At 35.0% G+C, this 9745-nt stretch overlaps 1 protein-coding gene across 2 annotated transcripts; it reads left to right on the top strand.

Annotated features, from left to right (window-relative positions):
* The first annotated feature begins 1575 nt into the window (after window positions 1–1575).
* On the top strand, window positions 1576–8999 carry LOC105054584 (small ribosomal subunit protein eS4x). Of its 2 annotated transcripts, none has more exons than XM_010936121.4 (5): window positions 1576–1724; window positions 6828–6905; window positions 7427–7607; window positions 7712–7809; window positions 8308–8999. In XM_010936121.4, the coding sequence occupies exons 1-5, from the start codon at window positions 1722–1724 to the stop codon at window positions 8743–8745; spliced, it is 798 nt and encodes a 265-aa protein (XP_010934423.1). In that variant the 5' UTR covers window positions 1576–1721; the 3' UTR covers window positions 8746–8999. The 2 variants fall into 2 exon arrangements, with proteins under 2 accessions (XP_010934423.1, XP_073102872.1); XM_073246771.1 differs by lacking the exon at window positions 1576–1724 and adding an exon at window positions 3200–3242.
* Window positions 9000–9745: the final 746 nt, after the last annotated feature.

The following is a 9745-nucleotide window of genomic DNA, read 5'->3' as shown; positions in this document are numbered from 1 at the left end:
GCTTGCAAGAGAGGGCATCTCGGCCATATCTTAAGATAAAATGCCTGATGATACAAACATTAGGGTTTGGAATTTGTCTTAAGTCGATTCATTCTAAAGAGAAATAGAAAGATCATGGAATCATCGTCTCAAAGGGATCTCAAATGTACTTTTCTGCTAGAAGAAAAGTAGCAAGACACGGAGGTTAGGCAGTATAGTTAGGCTCAAAAGTCATGCGAATTCAGCTGCTTTACCGCATTAAAAAGTTGCATTGTTGAGAAAAATCCTATGCTAAGCTAAAAAAAAAAAAAAAGAGAGAGAGAGAGAGAAAAGAAGGTGATGGGGTGAAAAGCACTCCGAATTGCTTTTCTTGAGTGTCTAGCATACTTTTGGATGTTTTCTTCCACTGATCTTCCAGTTAACGGGCCAAATCAACTAGACTTTAAGTAAATTAATTTATTACTTATATTATTATTGTTATATTATTTAAATAAATAAATTTAGAGTTTATCAAAATTTTTATTCAAATTTTATTAGCTTGACTAAAATTCTTTTGACGAGATTCATCATTAACACCGACATCTTCATTAGTATGGACCTGGTTTATAATTTATCTTCTCTTTATGCCTCACGGATAACTTACCGGTTGTTGAGTCATGTTTAAGATAAGACATCAATTTTTTTTTTGAAGTTCAGCAAAGTATAAAATTGACCCAAGGAATTTCAATGTACCTCCAATCCTTTGGTAACGATATATCTATCATTCAAGCTATGGGTGAGTGAGCAATATATTGTATGTGTTATACGAGTGATATGCCCAAGGCAGCTAGTACAACAATAAATTCTCATGATATGGGTAAACTTAATCTAATTGATGAGATTCTATTATTCTAAGCAATAAGCCAATCGTGGTTGGGATGCAAATCTAGTGTCACATTAATTTGTTGAGGTGCTATGATATGAATAAAAGTTATAATCAAGGAAAACTTTTAGGAATAAAATTACCAATTCAAAAGTACCTTCATGGAAGTAGATAAGATATAAAGTTAAATAAGAGTGCTTTGTAGGATAACTGAACCAATGGTGCCTTCAGTCTACTCTAGAAGCATCTTTCATTTGCTCAAGAGGCTCAGACAAATATACCTAAAATATTTTTTTTGGTGACAATGCCTATAATTATAAGTCATTTCAATCAAAATGAGACTTGGCCTGCTTTTTTTTTTTTTTTTTTGGGTAAAAACCTGCTTCCATAGGGCACCCTTGGTTGTAGTAAATCATATTCATTGACTATGGGAGCACTAATAATTCTTATTCATCGCCTCAATATCATGATAATGGAAAGATGAATTCAAGTGAAGCAATAGATAACATGCAATTAAATAACAAAAGAAAAAAAATAATAAAATAAAGGGCAGTGTAAAACAAAACAAATTTCAAACATAAACACAACCAAAGGTAGATGATTTTCTTCATTTCAATTATAAATGGGTCTGTCATGGACGCAACTTGTGTTTGATCCAGGCTTAACCCTACCCAACCCAGTGCCACCCCAAGATTCCTGTTTGACGTGTGGGCCGGATTAGCTGACTCGACGCCGTCCATCTCGGATCAGACGGTGCATAATCACTAGGGGTCCTTGAAAACCCTAGCTCCCTCTCTTTTCTTCTTCTGCCGAAGCACGCGAGTCCATTTCGAGCGTTTGAGGAGTCGGAGGGGAAGGCCGCCGCGATCAGGAGGAGAAAATGGTTCGATTTCCATCTTCATCCCCGTCCGATAAATCGTTGTATTAGTAATCTAATGTCATGATAATTTTGCAATTCTTTCTCTCGGAGTCTTGGTTTACAAGGCTTTTCACGATCTCTGAAAATTTTCTTTCCAGTTAGTAATTTTTATTAGATTTTTTTCATGAGTTTTTTCTTATTGAGATCTGTTTGTTTGGTCCTTTGGGATGTGACGCATTCATTATCTACGGAATGAATTGGAACTGGAACGGAATGTTAGATTGGAAATCTAAGCGTGAGATTGAGACATAATCTTATGGGATGGGATTTGTCCTTTCTTTTTGGTTAAAGGAAACGCTTTACCATGTTATATATATATATAGAAAGAGAGCATTGGGTCAAAATGCTTCCTAGTTAAAAACAACAAGGGACCTTTCAAAATGCTTCCTGTAGTGAATTATAACCTCAAAGTTATATAAGCATGTTAAAGGTATATAATCGTGTATTTGCAAGAGCATTCACCAAGTTTTTGTATAAATAGAACAAGATGTGCACAACCACAGAACTTGCCAATTATTGAAGGCACACAAATTCGACTTTCAAGAAAAAAAAAAAGAGTTCTCAGCCAATAGTATAATCCAAGAAGGCCTGATAAAAGTAAAAATTTCGACCTACTAGAGACCTTTTACGGAGAAGGAGATGATACACTTTATAGCTTTAGATACACCTCCACAAACATATAAAAATAACAATCGTTAGCTAATTGCTTTCTGTTATAAGCTAGCTTATAAAAATTAGGAAATGGATTGAAATAAACATCAGCACACTAGTCAAGATTGCTCTTGTAGACCTCTTTTTAGTCATATGCATTCTTTCAAATGCCCTGTCTGACCTATTACCAGCATCTAACACTCCTATGATCCATACTTGGTGAGAATCACCTTTTCAAGCTACTTCCTTCTTGTTTGTCAAGCAACCACTACAATTTGCCTATATTAACTGAATCAAACTTTGACGATTCTTTACACAGTTTTAGGAGTTTGCATTAAAGTAGTTTCACATAAACTCCAATAGTTTGGCAGGATCATCAAGTTTTAAGTATAGCTGGAATAAATCAAAATATCTTCACAAATACCTGTATGGCTTAATATATTTAATCATAGTAATTGAAACTACAGCTAATTGATATTTTAGACTCAATTTCACAATATTAAACCAAGTTCAAGCTCTACAGCATGAACATGCCTATAAATTTGACCATAGCTGAATTGAAACATATTCATGCTTATAGGATTTGCATTCAGTTTTTGCAGAATAAATTTGATTTTTCACATTTATTCCTATATTTAATTATTGTCTTGTTGTATATGCTGTTTATTTTTTTTACTACGTGTTTCTAACTAAAGGATTCAGTTAGAAGTGCCAAACATTTATCATCTACTTATGCTCATTAGAATTCTTGTGCCTGGATACTCGTGGGAAATAGATGCTAAGAATGGAATCTAATCACTAGCAAGGTTTTGAAAAGCTCATCTTATCATGGTATGACACTTTCCATGCCAAGGTGTATTGAGTGCATACACTGTACCATACTATGGTATTTCAAACCTTCATAAAGGATGGTATGAATGGTGGCATACCACAATATGTGTTCATATCATGGTATTTCAAACTTTAACGACTGGTTTTGTCAGTTTTTAATTTTGTCAGACCAACCTTGTTGAAGAACAAGGTGGTGACTCAGTTCTGGGAACATAAGTGGGGAATGAAGTTCTAACTTGATAGTACGTCCAGAACAAGACCGGAATATAAATAAGAAAATGCAAAAAATGCTTTAGCAAAGCATCTTTTCTTGTAAATCTGATTGGCAAAATTCAGTACTTTTGTAATATGTATTGATCATAGGGTGTTGTGTAGTATAAACCATGGTATACAATAGTACATTGAACCACTCGCTTCGGTTGGTATTGTACCATATAGACCACGAGCCTTGATGGTTTGCAGTCTTGGGACGGCATTTGACCTGAACGGGTGCCAATTGGTCCTTACTGGGTTGAATGGCACAGAACTGTTAGGTTCTGAGCAGGTTTGACCAGTAAGGGCCCTAATACTAGTCAAGGCCTCAATAATTGTAGGAGAAAGGGTCTAGGGCCCTTTTCTCTCTGTTTCAAGATAAGAAAGGAGAAAGGAGGAGAAGAGAAAAAGAAGAGAGTGATAGGGGGAGCAGGAAGTCCAATCTTGGTATTTCCCCTTTTTTTCTTCTTTTATTCATTACATCTCATAAATTGACAAAAATTGAAGATGAGGAAATCATGCCAAAATTTGTGTTTTGGCATGATTTCGTGATGTGTCATAAATCTTGGTTAGTTCTATGTAGTGGTATAACTTTTTTTTTTTTTAATTTTCTTTTTATGTTTATTTTGTTTTTAATGTAGACATTTTATATTTTCAATGTTATACATAGTTAAATTAAAATGTACCATATAGTAACAGCATTCTTTAAGCATGACAAAATACAATTAAATTATGTTACATTTAAACATGAAAAATGAATTCATGAAACCCAATTTTGCATTCAAGACTAAATAATGGAGTCTTAAAACCTTGAAAACAAAAAATGTATTTTTTTGGTGTACCGCTATGGTTTGATATTGTATGGAATGGTTTTCAGTACCTTAACATACGGGTCTCCTATCGATATGCAGTCTGGTAGCAGGACTGTGAATCTTGGTGTAAATTATAAGTAGATCTCTGCTCGCCAATGTTCAGTAGAACAGTAACAGAAAGCAACTGGCATACACTTGATGAGGGGAAGAAAATACAATCAGCAATCAGATAGTGGAGACATTTTATAGGCTGTAAAATCATTTAGCTTCAAATAAAGAGGCAACCTTCAGTTCTAATTTCTACCATGAGAAGCATTAAAGTTAGAGGAGAACGCATATACCTTTTTTTTTTTTAAATGGAGGATTGTATGAATGAATGTCATTGAGTGAGCATCAAGGTTGGCAAAAAACAGTGACCTTTGTACCATATATATGTATATATATATATATATATTCTAATTTCTACCATGAGAAGCATTAAAGTTAGAGGAGAATGCATATACCTTTTTTTTTTTTTAAATGGAGGATTGTATGAATGAATGTCATTGAGTGAGCATCAAGGTTGGCAAAAAACAGTGACCTTTGTACCATATATATGTATGTATGTATATATATATATATATATATATATATATATATATATATATATATATTTGAGAAATATATTTATAGTATATTAACAAGAATAGATATACCAAGATAAATAAATATATAAATCACCATTGGTAACATGAAGAACAGAACCCATCACATCTCACACATGTGTCTATTTAGGTTCCTTTTTCATTTTCCATCTCTTCTCTACCAATGACTTACATGAATAAAACAAGTAAAACTCCAAAAAGAGAAGTTGTAATCTTTAAGAGGTAACAAATGCTCATGGCACCAATACTATGATCTGAAGATGAAACCATATCCTTGGACTCAAATATGTATTCAAAATTTTTGACAAATTCGATGAAAGAAACCTAAGTATTTATCATTTATTGAAACTAGATTCTTAAAAAAAGCAATGTCTATCACAGAATAAAGAAAAGAACTATGATCAAATGGAAAAAAATGAATACAGGCATCCCCAGTGCAAAATACATGGATCTGAATGATCTAGCATTAGGAGAAATAAATGAATACATGAAGCATATTTCTAAGAAGTCAACTAATATGCGCATAAATCCAACATAGGAACTAAGAAAATACAAAGTAAAAACATTGATAATTGATCAATCATATGCTTACAAGAGATCCATGCCTAGGGTTGCGGTTAGCATGGGAGAAAGGGGTGAATTAGGGCTAGGGACTTAGAGATCTATTTCTGTTCTTAGGATAGGTTTAGGGTAATGGAGTAGGGTTTTGGAAGAAGGCCAGTGAGAGGTGGAAGGAATTTTGTTCTTAGGGTTAAGGTTTTGGATGAGGAAGTCTAAAGCACTAAACACCGGTGTGGCTGGTCAGAGCATCAGAACCAAAGTGAGTAGAGCTTGGGCGAGGAAAAGAAGATGAGACTGTGGTGAGAGCTCAGGATATGTTTTATACTTGGGAGGGAGTGAGAAGACATTGAGGTTGAGGATTTAGATGCAGCAAAACCACCTCAACCATTCCACTTGTGCTGCAGCATTTTGTCGTATAGCTGATCTTCGTGCAGTATGGGTTGCTGCATCTCATCCCATTCCAGCACCTGTAGTTGGAGCAGCTCAAGAAGCTGCAGTCCAGTTCTCTCAGTTGCTGCAAACGGACTTGCAGATGGGCCTGCTGCAATCAAGCAAATAGGCCCTAAGATAAAAGTCTTAGCATTTGATGCTAAAAAGCCATGGGTACTGCAATTTAATGTTATGTTTAATAACATTTGGTTTTCCTGATTAAAAATATGTGGGATGTTTTTAGTTGTTAACCAAACATGGTCTTAGTTATGCCTCCAAAAAAACAGCCAATGAGATGTTAAGCTATACGATTTTACTAGTCTGGGTGAATGGTCTGTGAACTTGCATACTTCTTCTTTTGAGGAATTTGGATATTCTATTTTGCAAATTATTGCATAATAATGAATACATTATGATTAGAATATAACTGAGTATTTCATGGTTAACGCTTGCATGTAGTCCTACATTGTTTGTTGTTCTGCATGCCAGTTGGGAACTTAAAAGTTTTTTTGATAAGCCATTAAGATATGGAATGGATCTGCCAATCATCTGAGTTATTGCTGGTTTCTTAAATGCCTTTTGAGCTGCTAAAGAATAAAATGATCACAAAACATCATCTTTATTCCTTTTGCATTTGGCTGTAATATTACCTTTTTATTTGAGGGTTTAAAAGTAAAATATATAGTTTTTTGTTACTATCTAGCTGAATAGCAGATAGGATATTCCATATACTTGTCTATAACAAAGATTTTCTTGAAGCACCCCGTCATTGCTGATGTGTAACCTGTTATCATTGTGCTTCTTGCACAATTTGTACTGATAAATTACTAGTATTTAGCTTTTACTCTGCTGTTGTCTAATTTATACTTCTTTTGTGTGCGTTTCAGGCTAGGGGATTGAAGAAGCATCTGAAGAGGCTCAATGCCCCAAAGCATTGGATGCTAGACAAGCTTGGTGGTGCCTTTGTAAGTGCAGAAAAGTTTGGGCTATCTTCCTTTTTTTTTTTCTTTTTTTCTTTCTTTGTTTTTTTAAAAAAAAAAATTCAATAAATGGTGTATTTGGTTGTAAGGAAATCATGGAAAAAAAATAAAAGAAAAATAGAACTTTCTATGGGAATGCAAAATTTTCTTAAAATGTCATAGACTTTCCAAATTTTTTAATCAAACAGACAGACTGAAAACTAGATTTTTCTAAGCAAGCAAGTTTTCCAGGCAGTTTTCATTGCACCCAAACATACCCTTGATGAAAAAGAGAATGCCAAGAGTGCTCTCTCTCTCTCTCTCTCTCTCTCTATCTCTATCTCTCTACACATGCATGCATATATGTATATGTGTATGTATTACTTGGATGCCCACTCAATAGCCTTAAGAATGCTATTCTCTCTCTCTCTCTCTCTCTCTCTCTCTCTCTCTATATATATATATATATATATATATATATATATATATATCTGTGATACTTACTGTATGAATTGACTGTCTTTTAGGCCCCAAAACCATCTTCTGGCCCACACAAGGCTCGTGAGTGTTTACCATTAATCCTTATCCTAAGAAATCGGTTGAAATATGCTCTTACTTACCGTGAAGTCATTGCAATTCTGATGCAACGGCACGTACTGGTTGATGGAAAGGTCAGGACAGACAAGACTTATCCAGCTGGTTTCATGGGTATGCTTGTTGTTCAGCTTTTCTTGTCATATACATATTCTTGGAGTTTGCTGACAAGTACTAACTATTGTTATTTCTATGGCAATCTATTTTGTAATGTGCAGATGTTGTATCGATCCCAAAGACAAATGAGAATTTTCGGCTCCTGTATGACACCAAGGGGCGCTTCCGTCTCCACTCAATCAGAGATGAGGAGGCTAAGGTCTGTATGTGATATCTGTATTATTGTGTACGAATTCTCTCTCATAATGGCTTGGATGTTCGTGATTTCTTATCTGTGAAAGAGATAACCTTTCTCCCTTTCTACTAGTTTGTAGTGTTAGAGTCAACAATTGTGTACTTGCTTCCTGAATATAGTCTTTGAAAATGAAAACTGCTGGTACTAATCTTTCCATCAGCTATACTCATTTATTTATCTTCTTTTTTGGCATTGAAATGGTCTCATGTGCTGCAATGTTTAACCAATCAATGTTTCTCTTTCACAGAAGTCTGTAGAACTATTTAAACTACTGTTTAATGTATAATATGATATATCCGATATCTGATCTTGCGGAAATTACTCGGATGAATCCTTATAGAGATTCATACAGACGTACGTAACTGTTTGAGTAAATTTAACTCAGACTACTTATCTTGTAATACTTTTCACTCAGAGATCATTATTTAGCATGGTCTTAGAAATCCTTCCTTTCGTCTGCAGTTCAAGCTGTGCAAGGTCCGATCTGTTCAGTTTGGACACAAGGGCATTCCTTATCTCAATACTTATGATGGTCGGACAATTCGGTATCCGGATCCTCTAATCAAAGCAAATGACACCATTAAGCTTGATCTGGAGACTTACAAGATCGTAGATTTCATCAAGTTTGATGTCGGCAATGTAGTCATGGTTACTGGTGGAAGGAACAGGGGACGTGTTGGCGTTATCAAGAACAGGGAGAAGCATAAGGGCAGTTTTGAGACTATCCACCTCCAAGATGCAACTGGTCATGAGTTTGCAACTCGCCTTGGCAATGTCTTCACCATTGGCAAGGGAACGAAGCCATGGGTTTCTCTTCCTAAAGGAAAGGGTATCAAGCTCAGCATCATTGAGGAGGCTAGGAAGCGGCTTGCTGCCTCTGGTGCCGCTGCCACTGTCTGATCGTATTGCTTGTTTCATATTTTGTCTGGGGTAGTCGGAGTTCTTTGTGGACATGTATGGGGGAGGTTGCAAATCCTCTTATCTGATTTTGATGATGTCAACTCTTTTTAAGTCTAGTTTGCTTTGGATTATGGATATTAGTTCTCTTAAATTTTCATGGACAGCTGGATATTTGTGTTGCTTTTACATAATTGGCATTTGATTACATCTGCTTATCCAACAGTTTTAATGACATCTTAGATTATTTTTGTGTTTTTCTTGTCTTTCAGCGGTTGTATGATGATTAAATCAGTTAAATTTGGTACCAAATGTGCTGTTGCAGTTTGCTCATGTAATTACATTTTTTGTCAATTTCTAGCTGTCTGAAACTTCTCATTTATGTTGACAAACGAGGAGGCTTGTATTATGTGATTGTCCTTGAATCTGGTACTGCTTGCAAAATTTTGAGTCAGCTGTGTGGCCATTCTTGTTGTTACAAATTATGTGTATGGCATTTATTGTGTATGGCTTTCACTTTTTTTTTTTTTTTTTTTTTTTAATTATAGGAGTATCTCTTCAATCTATATTTTAAAAAGTATCAAATTGATCCTTCTAATTATCGATATGTTCTAATGTGGTTCAGTCATCTATCTTTGTTAATAAAAGTTTATAAAATAATAAAAATATTTTTATTTTTATTTTCTCCTTCTTTGATTGATTCTCTCCTCTATCACCAGCGTTCCTCCTCTTTTCTCCTTCCTCCTCTCTTTTCTCCTTTTTTTTCTTTCTCATTTATTTCTCCTTCTCCTTTTCCTCCTCTTTCTCTCTCCCTTCTTTTTCTCCCTTTTCTTCTCTTTCTCTCTCCTTTCTTCTCCTCCTTTTTCTCCACCCATTCCTCTATCTTCTTCCCTTCCTCTCTATCTATTTCTCCTCCTCGTTCTCTTTCTCCATGCCGCTCATAGACATCTTCTACCTTTATCTTTTCTTACCTTCTCCATCTTCTTCTTTCTCATTTTCTTCT

Source organism: Elaeis guineensis, chromosome 12, assembly GCF_000442705.2.
Source record: "Elaeis guineensis isolate ETL-2024a chromosome 12, EG11, whole genome shotgun sequence".
In the NCBI taxonomy this organism is placed as follows: domain Eukaryota; kingdom Viridiplantae; phylum Streptophyta; class Magnoliopsida; order Arecales; family Arecaceae; genus Elaeis; species Elaeis guineensis.
The sequence above is the reverse complement of the archived record's forward strand: the minus strand, read 5'-3'. Positions and strand labels throughout refer to the sequence as shown.